Source organism: Antechinus flavipes, chromosome 4 (genome assembly GCF_016432865.1).
Source record: "Antechinus flavipes isolate AdamAnt ecotype Samford, QLD, Australia chromosome 4, AdamAnt_v2, whole genome shotgun sequence".
In the NCBI taxonomy this organism is placed as follows: Eukaryota; Metazoa; Chordata; class Mammalia; order Dasyuromorphia; family Dasyuridae; genus Antechinus; species Antechinus flavipes.
In genome coordinates, this window is record NC_067401.1 from 116,881,413 (window position 1) to 116,905,072 (window position 23,660).

A 23,660-nucleotide genomic window follows, 5' to 3' on the forward strand; every position below is an offset into this window, starting at 1 on the left:
TTTGATACCAAGAGTATGAAGATTTATAAACAAATATTCAAAAGTTGCACACATTTTTCCTCAAATCAAAAATATTATATTGCATTGTGACAAAATTTACTTTAACATAAAATACATGAATAATAAAATTTTCTAATGTATTTACATCTTTTATTTACAGATCAACAAATATGTAACAGCAAGTTCTGACTAGTAGTCTTTGAAAAAAAAATAGATTGGAATGTGTATTGTTCATTTTGTTAGAAAATATACTTCAACATTTTCTGAACTCCAAGAAAAGACCTATGCACTCAAACTAATACAAGGTTGAAGATTTTAAAAGAAAGCAGCAACTGTTGTTTCTTTATGGGAATATAAAACTGGTTTAATTAAAAATATGAAAATTCTTGCAATGCTAGTTTAAATGCTTTCATTTTGCCCTAGGGTTATTAACCAAAAGTTAAATGTAAGAAAAGTTATAAATATATTATGAAATGTGATACTGTACACTTAATGGATCTCTAAAAAAAAAAAAAAGTTCTTATTTGACCCTCCTAAAGATCAATATAATCCCATTTTAAAAATGAAGGAAATGGGATATAACTATGTACCAGGAGGAAAGTGAAACTCCTTAAATGCTATGTGATATGCTCTTATCACCCTATTTACTTTCATTTGTAAGCACAGAGTGCAAGAATTTATCATTCATGTACACCAAAAAAAAAAAAAAAAAAGAAAAGTATATCTACTTCAGCATACAAAATGAAGATTGGGGCCCTGACTTCACATAAGAATACCTAACTTAAAAGAAAGTTACCTATATAGGACTATAGTATGACTTACTATGATGACATTCCCCACCACCCAACTTTCCTGAGGATCACAATTATTATTATGTGCATGCACATAATAGCATGTGCACAAACACAGAAGAGTTGTTTTGTTTTTGTTTTTTTGCCAAAGACCTCCTGGAATACAGAATTCTCAATGACAAGTCAAGAGATCACTAACTCAATAGGTTTTATTGCTCTAATTTTTGTATAATTAGGTATCTTTGAACTTTACCCCTCTAAACATTAGATAAGTTAATTAACATTATAAAAATAAACTTTTTTAAAAATTAACTTAGACCTTTCAGGATCTGCTTTGCAAAAAGGTGTTTCTGTAAACACTTTTAAACCAATATCATAAAATTCCAAATTATTCAAGTACCTTTGACATATGGCTTCACACAATAGCAATAATTGAAGCATATATGTAGAATTTTTAAAGATCTCAACTGCAATTCCATGGAATTGATTTTCTTAGTTTTCTTAACACTAATCCTTGAGAATGAGAATTCATCTTGCATTATTTATCTTGCAAGTCCTTGAGGTTTCTATTTGGATATCTAACCCCTGATTTTCCCTGAATTCTCCCTTCTGATACTTCTTTCTCTTTGCCATCACTACAGCACTCAGTCCCAAGCTGACAGCCAAAATGAACACTAAGTCTACTTACAGACTTCAAAGAAAATTGAAGCATGATATATGCTTTTCTCACTTCAGAGGATAGACATGATGCTGAAATCACTGGAAAGAAGCTCAATTAACAACTGCTATCAGACAAACATACCAGCAAACTAGATCCATATACTTTCATCCCCAAAAAGGCAAGATATAAAGCATAATTTTCAACAAAGTCAAGTTTAAGTTCAGTTGTATGTTGTCTTTTTTTTGTAACTCCAACACATTAATGTTCCCATTCAATATTAACAGTTGTTATCAAATGCAGAATTATGGTATTTTTATGCTGCACAAAATTTCAATTTCATTCATTTCTTTTTTAAACTCCACTAACACTCATGTTTATTATTTCAATTATTGTGCTTTCAATACACTGACATAGCTGCACATCAGGATCCATGCTTCCTATATCCCTGGCTCCATTTTTATAAGCTAGGTCTTTGCAGATACCAGACCATCCACTTCGTTTTTCCTTCAGTTGCTGAAGACCTAAAAGTAAAATGAGAAGATACCAAAATCAAGACAAAAGAAGCTGGTCTGGTGTTGAAAGAATCACAGAACCTCAAGAGTTGGAAAGAATTCAGTGACTATTTTAAGCCATGCCAAAAAAATAAGGCTCCTTACCATATAACTGGTCTTTATTTAAAGACCTCAAGACTTTGTATACATGTATAAAAATTTTAAGAAATCAAGATAATTACTTACGTGTAATAATTGGGTCTATGTCTCTTGTCTGTGTAGCTACATCAGAGGCACAAACTTGTCCTATTTGGATCAATAAAGACATAATGTCCTCATAGAGTGGAGGAAATGCTTGACAAAAAGACACCAAACTTGGCAGGGTTGGCATGAAAAAAGCATACCGCTTAGTCTGAGTTAAAACTGTTGAAAGAAAATAAAGCAGATTTGAAGAGATGCAAATGTGAATGCTAATATCCAAAGCATAGCTTTAAGTACTTCAAAATTCATGTGTTTAAAATGTTTTGCATTGAACTGAATAAAATATACCTCCCTATCTCCAAAATGATGGGAGACCATGAGTATTGAATACTGCATATAATTTCAGACAAGAATATGTTGATTGTTTTTGCTGAGATATATTGTATTTTATTACTTTATATCTTATTACTTTATTTTGTTTTTATTACTTTTCCTTTTTTCACCTTTGTTGCAAGGAAGTACTTGCTGGGCAGAGAAAGAAAGAGGGATATATTTAGAAATGAAGGTGATACAAAAAACAAAAATGTGTTTATCATTTTAATCTACAAACTAAAAGTTAGTAATGGCAAATTACAAAGTTCCATGAAATCTATGGATACATTTAATATACTTTAACCTTTAATATTGCATGTGATATTTTATTGGAATTACTCTACAGAAAGAAGCATGAATTAGAAATAAGACTTTGGTTATTATTCTTAAGTTCCTGAGATATTCATATATTACAAGCGCTTCAGATAATTATATATAGAAGGTAATTTAGGCCATTAACTGCATTTAAAAAAATATGAAGTTTTTTTTTCAAGTCACTGTAAATGCATCCTGTCTGTGATAGGTAAGGTAGACTTGTAGTGAATTGAAAAAATACTTGTCATATTTTAAATATAAGCAGTCATTATCAATAATAAAAATAAATTCACAAATTATAAAGATACTAAATGTGTTTTTATTTTAGGATTATATAGTTATCGTTTTAAAATATGCAAAATGATGAATTGTAACAATTCAACTCAAATCACCTTATTAAAATCACAAAATTTATAAAGTGAACCATGTCTCTTGGCAGTCCAATAGCATACCTGTCAGCATTGTTCCCATGACATTGATAGCTAATCTAGCCACACTCAGTGATTTTGGTAAAGCATACTGGATACATAAGTAAGAAAGTAACTGGATAGCAAATACCTGAAAAGCAAAAGTGAAATGTTAAAATGTTTCAAAGGCATTTAGTCAACCAATATGCACTGTGGAGGAAAAACAAGATGAAGATCATCTCTTCTAAGGATTTTATAATAATCTAGTAAAGAAGAGGGCTTCAAGACGGAGGTATTTTGTCTTGTATGTGTTCAAGTGCAATCGATGTAAAGAAGCAAAGGATCATAAAATCTACAGCAAAGAGAGCTTAACTCTGTATCATGAATGCTTTGGCATAGTGGGAAAGTCTATACAACTTCCAATTCAAAATGTCCAAGCAGTTCATAATTCAATACTAGAATTGTTCAAAGACACTAGGGCTAGGTAGAGAAATTAGAAGCAAAGAGATGAACTGAACCCACACAAGAGCATAAGACACTTCAGGAGAGCTCAGGACATAAGCTCAAAAGATACCAACTTCTATTGGAAGCAATATAAAAATCCAGCCAAGTGGACTGAGAAGAGTATTAAGACAGGGAAGAGGAAAATGGATATCATGAAAACCAAAAAGAAAAGAGTGTGTCCAAAAGGAGAGAGTGGCCAACACTGTCAAATACTACAGAGATATTTTTAAAAGACTGGAGAAGAAGTCATTAGATTTGTAATTGAGTAATGTGGTAATTGGTAACGTGGGATTTTCATCTGAAAAATGAAGTTGGAAACCAGACTACAAGGGGTTTTAAGAACAGAATGAAGACAGGAAGTAAAGGCACTAAAGTAGAAAGCCTTTTTAAAGCAATTAGCTGAAAAGGGGGAAAAAAATATGGGATGAAAACTAATGGAGTTGGTAAAAACTCATTTTTTAAAAGACAAGGGAGAGCTGAGTATTTTTGTGAATAGCAGAAAATTAAATAATAAAAAGGGAGAGATTAAACATTAGAGAATACCTCCAATAGTGGAGGCAATCTGTTAAAGAAAATAGGAGGGGATAGATCAAGAAGATGTGTGACGTGCTTGAATTTGATGAAAAAGTCCACATTTCATCAGCAATAAGAGTACAGAAAAAGATAGTGGTGGATGAAGTCAGGGATATATGAGATGAGGAGAAAGAGAGAAAAGAGAATTAAGGCAAAAAGTATGGCAAAGATGGCATACTATGGCAGACATCCTCAGCTCAGAGTGGGAAAAGAAGTAGTGTAGGAAGTATAAAAGTGGAGGTTTGAAAAGATACTACGCATCTATATGTACTATGTACAAGGATTGCTTTGTTTCAATAAGATTAAATTGACTTTCCATCAGCTCACATCAGCGATTAGCTAAAAGATGGAGATAGTGCAAGTAATCCAAGTTGGGATTTGGCAAAGCATGAATAGCAACAGGATAAACAAACAATGGATAAAAGTGAAGAAGATAATTATAAGACTTGAACTGGTTCTCCAAAGGATGAAAAATGGGAAGAAAGAGTATAGCCCAAGAGAGGTGACAGCTCAGGAAAATACAAAAAGGATCATACAAAAAGGATCACAAGGTCACAGTAATTAGTAAAACACAGGGAGAAATGCTAGAAGATTACTATGAGATGAAGTGATTTTGAAGTTCCTGAACATAAATTACTAACACTTACTAAGATTATTAAGTTTATATGCTCAAAAAGTTATCAAACTGTGCATACCCTTTGATCCAGCAGTGTTTCTACTAGGCTTATATCCCAAAGAGATACTAAAGAAGGGAAAGGACCTGCATGTGCCAAAATATTTGTGGCAGCCCTTTTTGTAGTGTCTAGAAACTGGAAACTGAGTGGATGCCCATCAACTGGAGAATGGTTGAATAAATTGTGATATATGAATGTTATGGAATATTATTGTTCTGTAAGAAATGACCAGCAGGATGAATACAGAGAGGATTGGCAAGACTTACATGAACTGATGCTAAGTGAAATGAGAAGGACCAAGAGATCATTATATACTTCAACAACGATACTGTATGAGGATATATTCTGATGGAAGTGGATTTCTTTGACAAAGAAAAGATCTAATTCAGTTTCAATTAATCAAGCAGCTACACCCAAAGAAAGAACACTGGGAAATGAATATAAACTGCTTCCATTTTTTTCTTCCCAGGTTATTTATACCTTCAGAATCCAATTCTCCCTGTGCAACAAGAGAACTGTTCAGTTCTGCATACATATATTGTATCTAGGATATACTGTAACCTATTTAACATGTATAGGACTGCTTGCCATCGGGGGAGGGGATGGAGAGGGAGGGGAAAAATCGGAACAGAAGTGAGTGCAAGGGATAATACTGTAAAAAATTACCCTGGCATGGATTGTCAATAAAAAGTTATTTAAAAAAAATAAATAAGATTATTAAGTTTATAATTATGTTAATTAGGAAAAAAAGATCAAGACATATTTGGCAAATGACATAATTTCTACTGGCTGATGGTCAAGGAGAAGGGTAATAGAAAATAATAATAGAAAGGTACAAAAGTCCTGGTAAGGCTAAGGAATATGGATTTAATTCAGTAAATACTGGAGAAAGTTTGGGACTTGGTAAATAATGAGCTAAAAGTCATATTTTAAGAAAATGAATCTCAATTATATAAGGTAAATAAAAATTTGGAAGCTAGGAGATCAATAAGAGACTATAACTTAGTTTAAATAATAAATGGGAGTGACAAATGTTTTTGAGGTAAATACTTAAAACTTCTTATCAAGACTCAAAATGGAACAAAAATTACTAGAAAACCTCGATACATTCATTACCTGTTTTTCAAGTTCTGGCTGAGCTATTAGCTCAGGAATAAAATCCAGGCAGATGTGCATAGAAGGAATACCTGCCACTGTCAGTGGCAAAAGTTCACATGGATAACCCTATTCCAATATGAAGGAAAAAAACATTGATTAGATACAAATTATTAATTAATAGTATTTTTTAGCTACTAAGTCATTAAATCTGAGTAGACTATTATTCTCATTTCATAGACATGGAAATCAAGCTCAGTCTTAACAAAGCAAATCCTCAAAGTCAACACATACCCCACCTGCAGATACAATGGCCAATAAAAATTTTTTTTGCTACACGGAGAAGGGGGAAAAAGGAGTACTTCAAGACAACTGTCCTCACTGCAGTCTTACTTTTCATTTTTTAATTAAATACCTTAGTGAAAAGTGCTATTACTAAAACATCTGAATTTTTTCCAGTTCCATAACTGAACATAATAGCAGATGAAATTCCAGGAACATTACCCACTTCAATTATCTTTTGCTATCCCCCCAAAAAAATAAAATGAAAACAAAGCATAATTCTTTGAAAACAAACCTGAAAATGAACAAGTTTAGCAATGTTGGGATCAGCAATATACATTTGGTGTAATAAACAGCAGATAAGGCACTGAACCTCTCGAAGATTACAAAGCAAATTGTCTTCTCCTTCTTCGATTCCCTTATTATTAGTAGCACTCTGAATAATACCCTTAGTTTTCTCCTCTTCAGTAGGAAGGCAAATTTCTAAGAGAATCTGGACAGCAGCACTGTCCTACAAAGAAATGAAACACAATGAATGTAAGAAATCTAGTTTTTAAACTAAATTTGATATTATATGGTTCTATATACATAATCTAATTTTCTGTAATTTACAAATTGTCAAAAACACAAGCCAAGGAGAGAAGTTAGCAATGTAGATATGGAGCTTTTGAGCAGCAATTGGGCCTACCTTAAGTGCCACTGTGAAGTAGGCAGTTTGTTTCTGGCTACCATACCCATACCTATTAGCACTTCAGCACCTTCCTATCCCATCTACTTTCCTATCCTGTCCTCTAAAGAACCATCTTATATTCTATTCTTACTCTCTCCTGACTGCCGACTAATCCCTCATAAGATATTAATGTCAAAGTAAGATGTTCATTCATAATGGAGAGGCCTACTTAAGACCTTAAAGTGAGAGGCAAAAAAGGGAATAGCCTATATCTTATCTTGATAGAAGGCTTGTAACAAATAAATTAATTTCTTGGGAGTTAACCTGCTAGTAGTCACTACTATCACTAACAACCCTGTCTCAACAGATGAAAATTTACTAAAATATCTCTATCACGATTTGTTGTTAACCAACATGTTAAAAGCCAACTTTCATTCTGTTTAACCATTCAGTGTAAAGGGCTGAAACTCTTAAAAGGTATGCTTAAATCAGACAACCTAGCACTTCAGGCTAATTACCTATTCTAGATGAGACAATGAGTCTATTAGCATATGTTTGGAAAAATGGCTCTTCTCACTGTTGGATGCTTGCTTGCTAAATGTTTGGTGTTCAGGTAATCAGAGGCTACAGAATGAGGAGGAGAAAGGTGGAGAGTCTCGACTCCAGAATCAAGAAGAGATCTTTGGCAAAACTCCTGGCAGTTTGCCTGCTTCTCCCCCTAAAGACCAAAGACTTTTACTTATCCTGACTCTAGCTGATCCTGAGGCCTCCAGGGAGCTAGTCCGGACTTAATAATTCAGAAACTACAAATATTGTTATCTGGGATGATCTTGTCATATCATTTGCACTATTTAGACCCATTCTAATTATTTTTTTTCTTTCTAGTGGAAAAATTTCAAATAATAATTGTATCTTAGGCTTTCTTAGTCTATTTTTTTGTCTAATGAAGTCTAATGAAATCTGAAAAATGTTTTTAAAAGAATAAAATACAATGCATAACATCACAAAGGAAACCAATTATACTGAAATATAATTATCAAAAATGCCAAAAAGAAAATAAAATTCACACCCTAGGTTCCAAGACCTTACTCTAGCAAATATTTCCATTTTGAAGTTCTAAAAGCATTTTATATTTTGTCATCTCATAACACTTTACAAGACTCCTTCAAGGATATAAAAGTCATGGCTTACTGGAGGGTCAGATAAAAATTTGTTTCACCCTATTTTAGTTTTATATATCACACAACAAAACTTAAGTATAATGATGCCAAAATTAAAAAAAAAAAAAAAAAAAAAAACTACATACCAAGATACAGAAATTCAAGTCTGTGGTCCAAACAACTTCTTCAATATTTGAAAGGACCTGTAACTTAATCTACATAGATATTTACTCTACCAATGCATATTACAGGGTCTCTGTATCTTAGCAATTTTTATGAACTATGTGGCCAAAATAGTCATTAGCTGATTACTTTGAGTAATAATAATTCTCATTATTTGGCAAGGCTGATCCTTGGACAATAAGGACAGAGATTAGAGTCAGACTCCTATTCAAAAAGTCTTTTCAATTTGGTAGGATCTGCCAGGGCACAGGTTCCATCCATGGACAGTGATCACTTGCCATGACACAATAAATTATAAGGGTATAACTTTATTGGAAGGATTAAACATTCCAAATTATGATGGATGATAAAATTTATTATTACCAAGATCCCTTTTGATTTCATCAATACAGAACTTTTCAATATGACTAATGCTGGGCACCAACATAAACTTTAACAATAGGGCTTCTAATAGTAAAAAGAATGTCCCATATATCAATCTGTACAAAAGGGAGATAATTTGACTCATATTAGAACCAAATTCATACAACAGAAAGATGCTTTATATGCATATTACCTGAGCAGCCAGCAATGCATTTTTTAATTCTTCTCTGGTAACCTCCGGGGCATCAGCCTGAACCACTAAGCCTAGTGTATTATTCGGGGCAGGTCTAATATCTTGCTCTGCTGTTTCCTTCAGGTGCGAACTAAGATAGGCTTTGGAAGCAAGAAGATACCCATTCAACATGTGCAGAGTAATATCCATCAGAGGGGGACATCTAACACACCAAAAAATGGAAAAACATAAAAATATGTACAATTAGCTAGAGTATATTACATATTGAACAGTTAAATAAAGCTAACAGTATAGAATAACAGTCTTTCCCCTACAAAGATTTTCTAACTCTAGAAAAAATGAAAATATAATGTATTTTTTCCTCATTCTCCTTTGTATTTCAAGATGATGTTAACAAATAAAGACTATAATCTTAATGTAAATATAGAATGTAGCCCAAGACTGATACATAACAAGTTTTCAATAATTACTTTCTACAGTTATTATCTGCAAATCTGTGTCTTAGACTCACTGATGAAAAAAAAAAAAAAAGCCATACCCCCAAAATTGTGATAATTGATAAAATGGGGAAGAAAAGTAATGGAAAGAGTCTAAATTCAACATCTTTAACTCTTTTCTTTTTTCTATCTTTTCTTGTTTTTTTTTCCCCATCTACTGCCCACTAACAGCAGGTATTTCCCAAGGTCCAAATTCAATTTTCTGCTTTTTCCTCCTATTAAAAAACTCTTGGACATGTAATAGTTTTATGCTCAAACTGAAGTCTCTTCATACCTAGCCAATTCAGAAATCCAGGATCCTTCTTTAACTGCCTGCTACATTCTCATACCAATCTTCCAACAATACTTAAAACTTTTAACCCAATCTCATCATCTTCCCCTCAAAAGTGTCCACCCCATTCTCTACTTCTCTAATTGAAAGAATGGAATCATTATTATCCTTATAAATTAGGCTTTAAGTCAGGTTCATAGTTTTACTTCCCCTCCTCCCTTGTTCCACCACAACTAGTTACTGAGCTCTTCCTTTTTAACATTTTCTTTCTTTTTCCTTTCCTTTCTATTTGCATTATAACTGCTCTAAAACAGCCAGGCCATTATCACTTTATACATGAAATAAAGAAACACCTTACTAGCTAGTCTCACTACTTCTCAGAGTATCAATACCTTCTAATCCATTCTATATAACTCTAATTAAACTATCTTCGTCCAATCATTCCCGCTTTAAAAACAACAATAAAACACTTTTGATGCCATTGTTATTTCCTATAAAATACCAAATTCAAAACTTTTTTATCTTACTACTCAAAAGATTTCTACAATAAGAGTTGAATTTATAACCCTTATTCCCCAAAGTGAGTCCTCCATCAATCTGGTCTTGCTATAAATAGCATTATTCATTATTCATTATTGCCATTAATAAGCCTCCTTTATTCCTATTTCTTTTTACTTTTTAATCACTTTTTCCTCTGTCTGAAATGTGAGTCCCTTTCTAACTGCTATCCACACTTCAAGGTCCAATTTAACTTCTCTTCCAAGAAACTTTCTCTGACCAGAGCAGCATACAGTGAGTCTACCTCTTCTGAATGCCTGTTTATTTCACTTGTCACTACATTCAACTTTTTACTTTAATCATATACTGACTTGTATTTTTATTTAATTTTTCCTGTATTGTTTTGTATCCTCAGTGAGACCTCAAAGGCAGACTCTGTTATGCTTCTTTATGTCCTCCAAAGTGCTCTGCACACAGAAGGAATATAATAAAGAAGTATGTGTGAATGAGTACATGCAATACATTTCATAGTTAAAGTTAACAATTCTATATGAACTTTACAGATAAATGTGGAAATAATGAAACCAATTTCCTGAAAATAGTAGGAAGAATTGCTTTACAAGTTTACTGATTCATTTAAAGTATCTTGAGTCACACTACAATAGAAATGGACCTAACCGTACAACGTGCCAATTTTAACATTGCAACTATCACCTCTCCTTTTGCCAGAAAGCCTGAAGAACTATTCCTCCTTTTCCTCAAGTTTTGATTTAAAGAAAGAAACTTAAGTTAAATGTATAACAATTTATAATTACTTTTTAAGCTTTGCCCTATGGTTTGGTTTTTGGTTTTGATTGCGTTTTTTTGTTTGTTTGTTTTTTTGCTTAGGCAACTGGTTTTAAGTGACCTCCCCAGAGTTATACAGCTAGGAAGTATTAAGTGTTTGAGGCCAGTTTTGAACTCAGGTCCTCCTGACTTCAGGGCTGGTGCTCTATCCACTGTGCCATCTAGCTGCCTCTATAGTTTGTTCTTATTTCCTTACTTCTTATTCTTATTTACCTCACTGAATAATATGCTTGTACTTGTTAAAAGAATTTTTATTTGGCTTGTGACTAAGTGATCTATTTAACATTACATTTCCCTATAATTGGGTTTGGTAAATCATATACTAAATATTTACCAATGGATTACAAAGTTCAGGAATAATAAGTATAAGAAATACTGATTAGACTACAAGTTAGCTTCTCTATCAACACTATGTAATAATATAGAACTTAACTAAATGCTGTATTCTCTTGAAAATCTCCAAAGCACAGTATTATGGAAGAACATGAATATTAAATGACATTTACCTGTGAACCCTCTGATCACACCTTAGGACAATGAGAGGATCAATCATCAGGTCATTCTGTGTGTACTTTTGCTGTCTAACTAACTTCATTGATGGCTGCAGTGCATTAACTGTCATGACCCATAACCTGATAAGAAAATAAATCAAATATTCAAAAAATTATTTCAACCTATCTAAAACCCTATCCATTCAAGATATTAAAGTCTTACCTATATCAGAAAGGATGTGAAAGATTAAAATGAGACAACAGATGTAAATCTACTTTAAATAGTTAGCTACTACATAAATGTAAATTATTTTTTCATCAAAATAAAAGGTAGAAAAGTAAAATCAAAACTTGCATTTTTAAATATCTTAAAATTCATTCATCATAGCAATGAATATCCACTTTTTTATTAGATATTAGTATGTCAAACAGTAAGTAAACAAGTCAAATCACTGCAATTAGCTGAAAGAAACTAGAAATTCACTTTTTATTCAATAAAAAAAAGCAAGTTAAAAACACTGCTTCATCTATGACAAAGTTCATATCATTTTTGCCTATCTTTAAAGTTTATTAATGTTATTTAGTGATTTTAACATGAAAGTTACTAACCACTTAGAAGATAAATGTCCCATAATGATTGATATTACTGATGAAAAGACTTTTCAAAGATTGGCATAAAATATATTGTCCCTGCTGTCAATTAAATGGTTTATGCCATTTAAACAATAAAAAGAAGTACCTTCTAGGCATCACAGTATTAAGAACCATCCACAATTTGTTGACTGTTTGAAGAATTCTCCGTGGAACTCCCGAATTCAACAGCTGGTTCATATTTGATGTCAAAACTTCTGCATATGGTATAAGTTCACTAGCAGAAACCAGAGTCAAATGTTCCAGAATCTGCATCACTTGTGTATGACTTACTTGGAGCACTGAAAATGCTAAAAAGAAAAGACAGAATTTATACAAACTCAAACCTTCCAAAGCTATTGGCAAGAATATTATACTCTTATAATGTTATGTCTTGTACAATTACCCTGGTCCAATATTTTCAATAACTCAAGAAAAAGATGTGGCTAAAAACTAAAATGGAAACATTACATTCTGTCATAATAATTTTACAGTTTTAGCTAACCTTACAATTAGGAGCTTTGTCCAATAAATAAATAGTCAAAGGAGGAATGAGCAGTTTTCAAAGCAACAAATTGTTAATAACCACTTGAAAAACTATAAGTTTTAATAATCAGAGAAATTCAAATTAAGAACTCCCAAGTAAGCACTTAATAATTTTTTTTCATTACACCTATTAATACAACAAAGACAGTTAAAACAATGATATAATATTGGAGCTATATTAAAACAGGTAAAAATCATATATGCTAGAGCTGTGAACTGGTTTAATCTTTCTGAAAACTCTGAATACACAATGAATTTCAAAACTGAATAATAGCCTTTAATCCAATGATCCCCCCACTATTCCCTAAAGATGTATTTAAAAAGTAAAGATCTATTTGTACAAAATTATTTATTGGCTTTATTTGCAATAGCACAAATTTAAGCAATACATATGTTCAATGCTAGGGGAATCACTGAATAAATTGTGGCAAGTCAACAAAAAGAATGTATTTGAATTAAAACAACTAAGAAGAAAAAGAAATATCAAAGAAATATAAAGATTCAAACACAAAATTATACTTTATATGCACAAAAATATGCAATAGTATAAAAACAAGTAATAGGGAGAAAGACTTAATTGATGATTTCATGGGTACATAACAGGTTCAGAAACTGCTTTTACCAATGGAAATCAGTACCTTCCCTGCAACTGCCTCAGTTGAGCTCCCTGTAGTATTGAGAAGTTAAATGACTTGCCTAGCCATCAAGGATAGGATTAGTACCTTGCTCTAGCTGCCTTTGAGACTAGTTCTCTGTTCTCTATGCCACAAAACTCAAAAAATGTACCAAGAAGAAAAAAGAAATTAAGAGAATACAAAAATAAAAGCATTACTGTTATTTTGTTAAAATCAATATAATAACACTAACGGACATTTATACATCATTTACTATATGCCAGAAACTATGCTAACTGCATTACAATTATCATCTCATTTTATCCTTGCAACAATATGGGAGGTAGATATTATCATGATCCTTATTTTAAAAGTAAAAACCTTGAAGAAAATAGGTATTAAATAATTCTCCCAGGTTCCCACAATGAGTAGGTAGGCCAAAATTGAATTGATCCTTCTCTATATGATTTTTAGCTTTGTCCTAACAGAATATTTATCTTTATTCAAGAATTCCAAGTAATGTTGATTTTTTGTTTGTTTGTTTATTTTGGTTTTTTTGCTGAAGCAAGTGGGGTTAAGTGACTTGTCCAGGGTCACACAGCTAAGAGGTGTTAAGTGTCTGAGACCCCATTTGAACTCAGGTCCTCCAAACTTTAGGGCTGGTGCTCTATCCACAGTTAGGTGCCACCTAACTGCCCTGATTCTTAAAAAAAAGAAATATCAAAGAAATATAAAGATTCAAACACAAAATTATACTTTATATGCACAAAAATATGCAATAGTATAAAAACAAGTAATAGGGAGAAAGACTTAATTGATGATTTCATGGGTACATAACAGGTTCAGAAACTGCTTTTACCAATGGAAATCAGTACCTTCCCTGCAACTGCCTCAGTTGAGCTCCCTGTAGTATTGAGAAGTTAAATGACTTGCCTAGCCATCAAGGATAGGATTAGTACCTTGCTCTAGCTGCCTTTGAGACTAGTTCTCTGTTCTCTATGCCACAAAACTCAAAAAATGTACCAAGAAGAAAAAAGAAATTAAGAGAATACAAAAATAAAAGCATTACTGTTATTTTGTTAAAATCAATATAATAACACTAACGGACATTTATACATCATTTACTATATGCCAGAAACTATGCTAACTGCATTACAATTATCATCTCATTTTATCCTTGCAACAATATGGGAGGTAGATATTATCATGATCCTTATTTTAAAAGTAAAAACCTTGAAGAAAATAGGTATTAAATAATTTTCCCAGGTTCCCACAATGAGTAGGTAGGCCAAAATTGAATTGATCCTTCTTGATTGTAAGACTAGCACTAATATGTGTAATTTTTTAAAAAATAAAAAAAGTTTGGAAACTTTTCTATATGATTTTTAGCTTTGTCCTAACAGAATATTTATCTTTATTCAAGAATTCCAAGTAATGTTGATTTTTTGTTTGTTTGTTTATTTTGGTTTTTTTGCTGAAGCAAGTGGGGTTAAGTGACTTGTCCAGGGTCACACAGCTAAGAAGTGTTAAGTGTCTGAGATCCCATTTGAACTCAGGTCCTCCAAACTTTAGGGCTGGTGCTCTATCCACAGTTAGGTGCCACCTAACTGCCCTGATTCTTAAAAAAAAAGAAATATCTTGATATTAGCAAGAGTAAGAGTGGAAAAAAATTAATGTCACTATCTCTAATCCCACTTGTATTATAAGAATTGATTCAAATAGTAAAAACCATTATCTACATTCTGACAGAGGTCTGCATTCAGAGAACTGTCTGGTCCAAAAATTCATTAATTTAACATAAATTAAGCAACTATTATTTGCAATGAATTATGTCAATTCTATCTTGCCAAGGTTGTCCTAAAAGTCTCTTTTTCAGTATTTGGACACATATTAGATGACTATTCCTACTATGAACACAGTGATCACAGCCACAAATTATGCTCCTAGTCTAGTCTGTTCAGTAACAGTCCTCAAGAAATATAATAAGCACTTATATGATAAAGAATCTACAAGGGAAAAAAATTTTACAATTCAACAAAGAAAAACAAAAAAGTCCTCAGAACTACAAATTTAGAACTGCTTACTTTAAAAACTATTAACATCTTTCAAAGAAAAATATTCCATCATATTTAAATATTTAATAACATTAAGTAGCATTAAGAACTAACAGGGACTGCACATAAAACAATTAAAAAAAAACTTTAACACACCTTCTTGAAGTTGTTTAGGAGAGTGATTTTTGGCAGTGTTGGTCAAAAGCATTCGCCGTAGCAGAGCATCTGTCCCTGTAATTTCTTCTTCACAAATCCAATCATCCACAATACATAAATGTGGATAGTTAGTTGCAAGAAGACGCAATAAAGCAGAGTGTAACCCTTAAAAAATTGCAATAAATAAGTTAGAATACTTATGTTAAAATATTCATAAGATCTCTTTCCCCTTCCTCAGTTTCCAATTTTAATGAACAAATATTATCTAATACTCAATCACAATGGATGACTATACACTTGCTTCTCCTAATGATGGATCAATTAAACTTGGCTCCAGTGGCCAACTAAGTTTCTGAAGGAGAAGCAAGCAAGCAAGTGCTTAGAATCATATACTTAAAACACAATTTAGAGATGGAAACAACCTTAGAGACAAACCATTCAACCCTACCCACTTATAGAGAAGAGAGGTTAATTGGCCCAAGGTCACACAAGCAATAAGAAGCAGGCTCAAGATTTGGACTCCAGTCCTCCCTCTACTCCAAAGCCAGTGAATTTTCTATTGCATTAAGATCTTCTCCACCCCAGCCCTGTTTGTAGTAGCTAGAAACTGGAAATTGAATGGATGCCCATCAATTGGAGAATGGCTGGGTAAATTGTGGTATATGAATGTTATGGAATATTATTGTTCTGTAAGAAATGACCAGCAAGATGAATATAGAGAGGCTTGGAAAGACTTAATGAACTGATGCTAAGTGAAATGAGCAGAACCAGGAGATCATTATACACTTCAACAATGATATTGTATGAGGATGTATTCTGATGGAAGTGGATTTCTTTGACAAAGAGACCTAACTCAGTTTCAATTGATAAATGATGGATATAAGCAGCTACATCCAAAGAAAGAACACTGGGAAATCAATGTGAATTATTTGCATTTTTGTTTTTCTTCCCGGGTTATTTTTACCTTCTGAATCCAATTCTCCCTGTACAACTAGAGAACTGTTCGGTTCTGCAAACATATATTGTATCTAGGATATCTAACATATCTAACTGCAACATATCTAACATATATAGGACTGCTTGCTATCTAGGGGAGGGAGTGGAAGGAAGGAGGGGAAAAATCGGAACAGAAGTGAGTGCAAGAGATAATGTTGTAAAAAAATTACTCTGGCATGGATTCTGTCAATATAAAGTTATTATAAAATAAAATATATATTAAAAAAAAAAAAGATCTTCTCCACCTTTGCCCTCCAAAAAGGTAAAGGGAATATGGAATCAAAATCCCCTGTTATCAAAAAATTAAAATCTCAGTTTCCATTACCTGCCTTTATCACTACTATACTGTTAATAAATATTAACAATAATGATAACAACCATCCTAATAACAAATGCCATAATTGAAATTAGCTGGAAATTTTTAAGCACTTTAAAGATAACGTTTAACTATACATAGCAAAAACCTTCTTGTGAGCTTTTAACCTAAACATGATATAATGTAAAACAAAAACTAAAATACACCTATGACTTGGGCATATTCCAACATATGCTAGGAAAATTTACAGGGTTGCAAATTCTCCTTAAGTAAAAGAGATTCCAGATAAAACAATAAATATTAAAAGAATTTTGTCATTACTGTGATTGAAGAAACTTTGGTGTTTTTGTTCAAAAATTATATAGTTAAGAGACATTAGTTCAAACATTTCTTGTCTTGACAAGAAAATTTTTATTCCACTCTAAAATTCCATGCTCAGAAATTTATCAAATCTTTTCAATGAAAAGTCATCACCCAAATAAATAATATAATCTAGCATAGCATGAGTTGAAACATTATTTTAGGCCATGTCAAGGCAAATCAAACTTGTAGACTCACAACATATCAGAGATAGAACCAGTCCAATTTCATCATTTAACAGTTGAATAAACTAGAGCACAGGGTATATAAATAATTTGCTTATGGTCACAGTTCGCTAGTGGCAAAACAGGTATCTGGGGTTTAGACATTTTCCTGACTCCTAGACTAGCCTTTTCCACTATCTTATAGTGCCCTCTCTACATCTCTCTGTCCTTATTTCCTTATCAGTCAATTACGGATGACAATATTTATTTCTTACCTGCTCAGAACAGCTGAAAGAATTAATGTACAACATATACAAAAAAAATGCAAAGGAATATTATTATTTCTAAACTACATATGTTCTAACCCCTTCCCCCCCAAAAAAAAAAAAAATCATTGCTACAAAAAGGGATATTTTTCTTCATATTTTTCTACAAAACAAAAAAGGACCGAGTACAAATAAGACCAGCATCTCTTTGGAAATAAATTATTCAAAGTAATAAACAAGTAATAGCATTAAAAGACTAATAAAAACAATGAATGTACCTCCCAATTCTTGCTGTAGTCCTTGAGCCTGTCGTATGAGGAACTTGATTGGAATCTGATCCATTAAAGAGGAAGAGTATGATTTAGGTTTTCTCTGCATGGCAGCTGGTCAGATAAAGATAAATGTCAATAAACACATTTAAACCAATCTGAAATCTAAAGTTTCAATCCAAACTATGAATGAAAATTCAAGAAGGCCTATCCATTGTTAATTCATTTTGCGTTCAACTTCATAGCTCATAAAAGGTGTAGAATTATCAATATGCTTTAATTCAAAAGTTATTGATCCCTCAGTATAATACCATTTAAAGGAAAAGTTAGGATTCAAAGATTAGCATATTTATTTATCCGTAAAGATTTCTAACTACTGTCCAATTTCCAAATCAGCTTTTAAATTGCATATAATCATATTCATTCAAATACCCTCCCCTCCCACCATAGATCCCAGCCCCCAAAATATTTTAAATATTAGAAGGAGTACTTTCTCATTTTTCATCCTAAAACACGGTCAAACAACAAATATTTATAGCATGCCATCTATATTGACTACGGGGCAAAACTTAAAGGGTACTGTACTCTCACAAAACATGGTTAAAATCTTCTATTTTTATATTCTATTATTACTCTTAACTTAACTATTATCCAGATATGAAACTTCAATCTGTTATATGCAGATTTAAAGGTTTAAGATAGAAGGGCTCTTTTTTTTAAGGGAAAAGACAGCCAAGACAAAAGGAAAACCTCAAGTTGACTGGGAAGCTTAAAAGACAAGGGGGCCTTATACCTCCCCAGAAACAATAGATCTATCCATATCCCCTCTCGTCAACAGAAAGAATCATAGACATTAGACCTGAAAATCAAGTAGTCCAACCTTCTTATTTTATAGCTCATAGAATAATAGATTTAGAGCTCAAAGCAACCTCAGAAGCAATCCAAACAACCCAATCTTAATTTGAGCACCATCTTCTATGAGAGGCCCTTCCTGAAGATCCTCTCTCCAAAAATTATTTTATATTGAGAGAGATAGAGAGAACAATCAGTCTGTGTGTTGAAAGGCAGGGTGGACTATTCATTAGAAATAGGACCACTGGAGCCAATAAGGTCTGCCTCTGACACATGGTGGTTATATAACCTTGGGCAGGTCACTTAATTTCTTAGTGCTGTAGGCAACCAACACACTAACTTGCAGAGACAGCACTAATCTGCTTAGTAGAGGGATTTTCCCAACAGGCACTCTCTACTAATCACAAGTCTAGTCTCTTTCCCTTTCCTATTCTGTCCATCTGTATACCTGCATATATCTTGTCTTGTCGCTTCTATTAGAAAGTAAGCCCTCTACTAGGGAGGGAAAAAAGTAAGCTCGGCAGTGTTTGGAAGTTTTGTTTCCGCTTTGTCTTTGTATTCCAAACACTTAACACAACATCTGGCACAAGGCAGACACTTTAAAATGCTAATTGACTGATTAATATAAAATAGCTATTTTACAATTGAGAAAACTAAGGTTAAGTGACTTGCTCAGAGAGAAGTTGAACAAGAAGATTGACCAAAGTCACAAACATAGCAAGAGGTAGAGCTAGGATTTGAACCTAAATCCTCTTATTCCAGATAGAGGCAACTGATTTTTTCAGCAAGTTGATGTATGACAGAATGGAACAAAGAGAGAAAAAGCCTTGGTTCCTGTGATCAAGATACAAAGAAACCTTTTGTAAATCATTTGAGATCTACATCTATTCAAATCTGCTTGATGGTGCCTAGTACAACCCAGGTATAAAGACATTTATGTAGATCAAATAAATTATTTTTTCATGCTCTGAAATTATTTTTAACAGTATTTTAGTTTGAGGATATTTTAGACAACAGGACACATGAAAGTTTGCAATACATTGGTTAAATATCCATTCTAAGACAGCAGTGAATGCATAGTAATATAAAAATAGTTTTAACTTGAAGAGAAGTTACCAAGATACTGAAGTTATAAGAATATGACAAGCAGTAATAAAACTTATAACAAGAATTACCAACAAGAAGCAGGCAACCTTCTCGAATGCTGACTATCCCAGCCCAATCCATGAAAGCAGCCAAACTACATGACTGTTCCCAATACATCATGATCTTTCCCACTTCCATGTCTTTCTTTATGTATCTAAAAGGTCTCCTCTCTCCCTGTTCACCTTTTGAATTTTTATCCAGCTTTTGGAATATGACTTAAATGCCTCCTTTAAGATCTTTCCTGATCTTCATCCTACAGCATTGTTTTATACCTCTTTAATGCATTTATCATGTAAATTCAGCTATCTATATATGTCTTTTCAACTTACTAGGCCACAAATTCTATGAGAATGGGGACCATAAAAGTTAATTATAATTTGTCTCTTCCTCAGTACCTAGCCCAGTGCTTTTTGCACTTTAGATATTTAATGTTAATGGAATTAAGCTGCACTTCATGCAGACTAATTCCATTTTCTAAAGAGAAAAGAGTCAGGAAAATTCTCATATGGGAAGTAATTCTCCTCTAGCCTATTCTCATGAACAAATTTTCAGAGACAAAATTTCCGGGTAGAAACACTCAAATTCTCCAAAGAATTGCTACATGCTGTAAAGGACTTCTGTAGCATAATAGTCTTCTTTTCTTAAAGCTTGTATGATGTGACAGAAATAACTATGCTTCTGAGCCTTGGAATGAAGTTAACTTTGTCTAAAATAAGACAATCAAGTCAGAATATTAATTACTCAAATGTATTTTGCCATGCTCAATTACATAAAGTAGTAGCATAGAATCTTTAGGACTTACAAGTCTCAGGACTTAGTTTATATATCATCTTTAAGACAGTATATGTATAATGTATAACTGTGCCCCCCTCAATTTCATGACAGTACAGAAGAACAAGTCATTAATAAGATAAAATAATTCCCCACCTTTATGATCACATATGGCTATACAGACTTTAAATTTTCCTTCTGAAGTCACTATCACACATTCAAGCCAGTCACCTTGAATGAAAAAATACTTCCTTTCCTGCAGACATCAAAATTTATAACAGCATAACCTAGGAACATTAGCCAATTACAGGTACAAAAAGCAGCTAAAATGTAGCTTTTTCAATTTAGATCAATTTTACTTAATTCAATTCAACAAGCATTTATTTATTAAATATTATGTATCCTATTATGTATCTGGGACTAAGGATACAAAAAAAAAAAAAGAAACAATTTCTACCTTGAAAAAGTTTACATTCAATGTAAATAGGGGAATGGAGAGAACAAGCATACAGATAATATAACATACAAAGTAATTTGGAGGGAAAATAGAAGAGAGCACTAAAAATTAATGTAATCAAGAAAGAACTTAAGAGATTTTTCAGGTGTTTCGCTCTAAACAAGTCTCACTTTCCAAAAAAAAGTCTATACTCTTTCTTGAATTCTATCTAGCTTTTATTTTTCCCCCACCCTTAAGTTAAAATGGAATTTCCCTTTAGATCAGGCTATAGAATATTCCCAGGTCATATATAAGTCCTTCCATTAACTCAAACTTTTCATTAACTTGATCCTCTACTTAGTACCTTTTGCTTCCCACCTAAAACTAGTTTTTGCTTAAGTGCTAAGTGTTAGCTATAAATCTAGAGTTCTTCTTTCTTTCATATCAGACACTTAACGGTTACCCATTTAATACTGGCACTAAATAAACACAGTCATGAACAGAAACAGAAGGTTCAAATGATTGTTTAAGATATGAGGTTCATAGTACCCATTCACTTCTCAGTGACAACACAAAAAGTACTTCCTGCCCACCTCAGAAAGATTATGTGAAGGCACAAATAGTAAAATTTTCTTAAAGCTTTTACTATTTGGATATACAAATAGGCTGGTAGTAAAATCCTGCCCAACTGTCCCAAATGGAAAATCTCTAAAGCATGGTATAAAAAACTTTTTTTTCAAAGAGCTATTATAAAATAACAAACAGTATTCTTTACCAGAACTCAATGCCTAATCAAAGATTCAAGAGGAAGACAAGTAATAAGACCAATTAATTCAATTTTCTCTATGATAAATAGGTAGGTATTGGGTTATCACCCTGAATCCAGTTTCTTAAAATGTGGATTACGGCCCCACATGAGTTCTCATAACAATGTGGAGACTGTGAAATTATGATTTATTATCAGTAAATGTTTGATTTGTACACTTACTTTATACAATTATATACCCAGGATCATATAAAAATTTCTAAGGCAAAAAGGGGTCACAAGTGAAAAAAGTTTGAAAAGCCGTATTTAGAGAATCCTCAAAGTAAAGCGAAAAAGCCAAAGAAATATTCCTATCATGTTTATTACAAAATTACTTAAAAACATTAAGGACAGCTGATGGGCCTGTCACTAAGTGATTTAAATCAGCAAGATGAAAAAGTGCCCCTATCCTTGTGATAATGCCAAAGAACTTGTCCCAAGGGTAAAAATTCATTACAACCATAATAATGGTTTTCTACCTTAAAACAAACAAAAACCTTCCCAAATTAAATATATAAGACCAATCAGATTTAAAACAGATGTGAAATTTCCTCCTTGGTCACAGAAAAAGAGATTCTACTTGTTGTGATATAACATGTTATATTATTTTTAAAAAGCATAGTTTAAAAGCCCAATTCAATGACTATAATGGCAATATTTTAGACTAATAGTTAAAATATATATGTAAAATGTTGTTATATACACACATGTGCATATGTAATACCTAAGGCATGTATTTAAGTCTACATTATTTACCAGCAAAAAGTTAATGATATAAAAATTTTGTGATAGCTCTCACAGTGATGTCAACAATTGTACATATTTCCTAAAAACAAACTATACTATTTTAAAAGTTTTAAATACAGTCAACTCAATCATTTCCAGAATGCTATCATCATACAAGCAGAACCCAGAACACTTAAAGTAAAAAAGTCACAAGATCAATGCCAGTTCCTTAAAAAGTGTATAGGTATATATACATCTTTTATTGTATTCTAAACTCAGTGGAAATGATTCGGGGTTTATCTATTTTTTAAGCTAGTGAATATGTTCTACCATCCACTCAACCAAAGAATTGACAGAAAATACACTTAAAAAAATAAAACATCATTTGATCCCTTGACCGGATTCCAGGCATACAATCACCTACCAAGAGTCTTAGTGTTGGCAAGAAGGGCTTCTTCATAAGACAATATGTAGTACAACACCAGGAGCTGAGCTGTGATACTGTGACATTGTGCACCATGCTGTGTAATTCTATTGCTGTCAGCCTGCAGACAAAAATCAGACCCTCTTCATTAAAAATACTATGACAGAACTTCTTGATAAAATTTCATTTCATGAGACAAATACTTGATTTTACAAGACAAATCTAACCTTTGACAAAACAATATTCATTTGACTCTTTTAGAATCAAAATATAGGTCACTAAAGGCCAAAATAAAGGAGGAACCTGGACAGCTTGACTGTTGCAACTCAAAAATCTAATTTAATTTTTTTTTTAGGTAGTAGAAAGGTTGAGACACAGCAAATTCAATTACTCTTTCATATGCTAAGAAAATTGGATTCATAGTCCATTTTTTGCAAAAGCAAACCTTCACAAAGATTAAGGAAATGTTTTTGAATGGTGCTAATAGGAATCTTGTTTAATAACCACCATCACCAGCACCCACAACGCATTTGTACTTAGAAATTATCACAGGGGTACAAATTACATTATAGTAAATGACCACAATAATCT

The 23,660-nt window shown here is 32.5% G+C and overlaps 1 protein-coding gene across 1 annotated transcript in view; it reads right to left on the bottom strand.

The window, feature by feature from the left end:
• INTS2 (integrator complex subunit 2) overlaps window positions 1-23,660 on the bottom strand; it is a 50,261-nt gene continuing 26,601 nt past the window's right edge. Inside the window, exons 15-25 of the mRNA XM_051994116.1 lie at window positions 23,070-23,190; window positions 17,919-18,023; window positions 15,539-15,703; window positions 12,278-12,479; window positions 11,554-11,679; window positions 8,936-9,137; window positions 6,662-6,877; window positions 6,106-6,213; window positions 3,284-3,389; window positions 2,190-2,366; window positions 1-1,973 (exon numbers count right to left, since the gene is read on the bottom strand). Of these exons, the coding sequence (XP_051850076.1) occupies window positions 1,804-1,973; window positions 2,190-2,366; window positions 3,284-3,389; window positions 6,106-6,213; window positions 6,662-6,877; window positions 8,936-9,137; window positions 11,554-11,679; window positions 12,278-12,479; window positions 15,539-15,703; window positions 17,919-18,023; window positions 23,070-23,190 (1,698 nt within the window). The 3' untranslated portion in view covers window positions 1-1,803. The remainder of the gene's footprint in view (window positions 1,974-2,189; window positions 2,367-3,283; window positions 3,390-6,105; window positions 6,214-6,661; window positions 6,878-8,935; window positions 9,138-11,553; window positions 11,680-12,277; window positions 12,480-15,538; window positions 15,704-17,918; window positions 18,024-23,069; window positions 23,191-23,660) is intronic.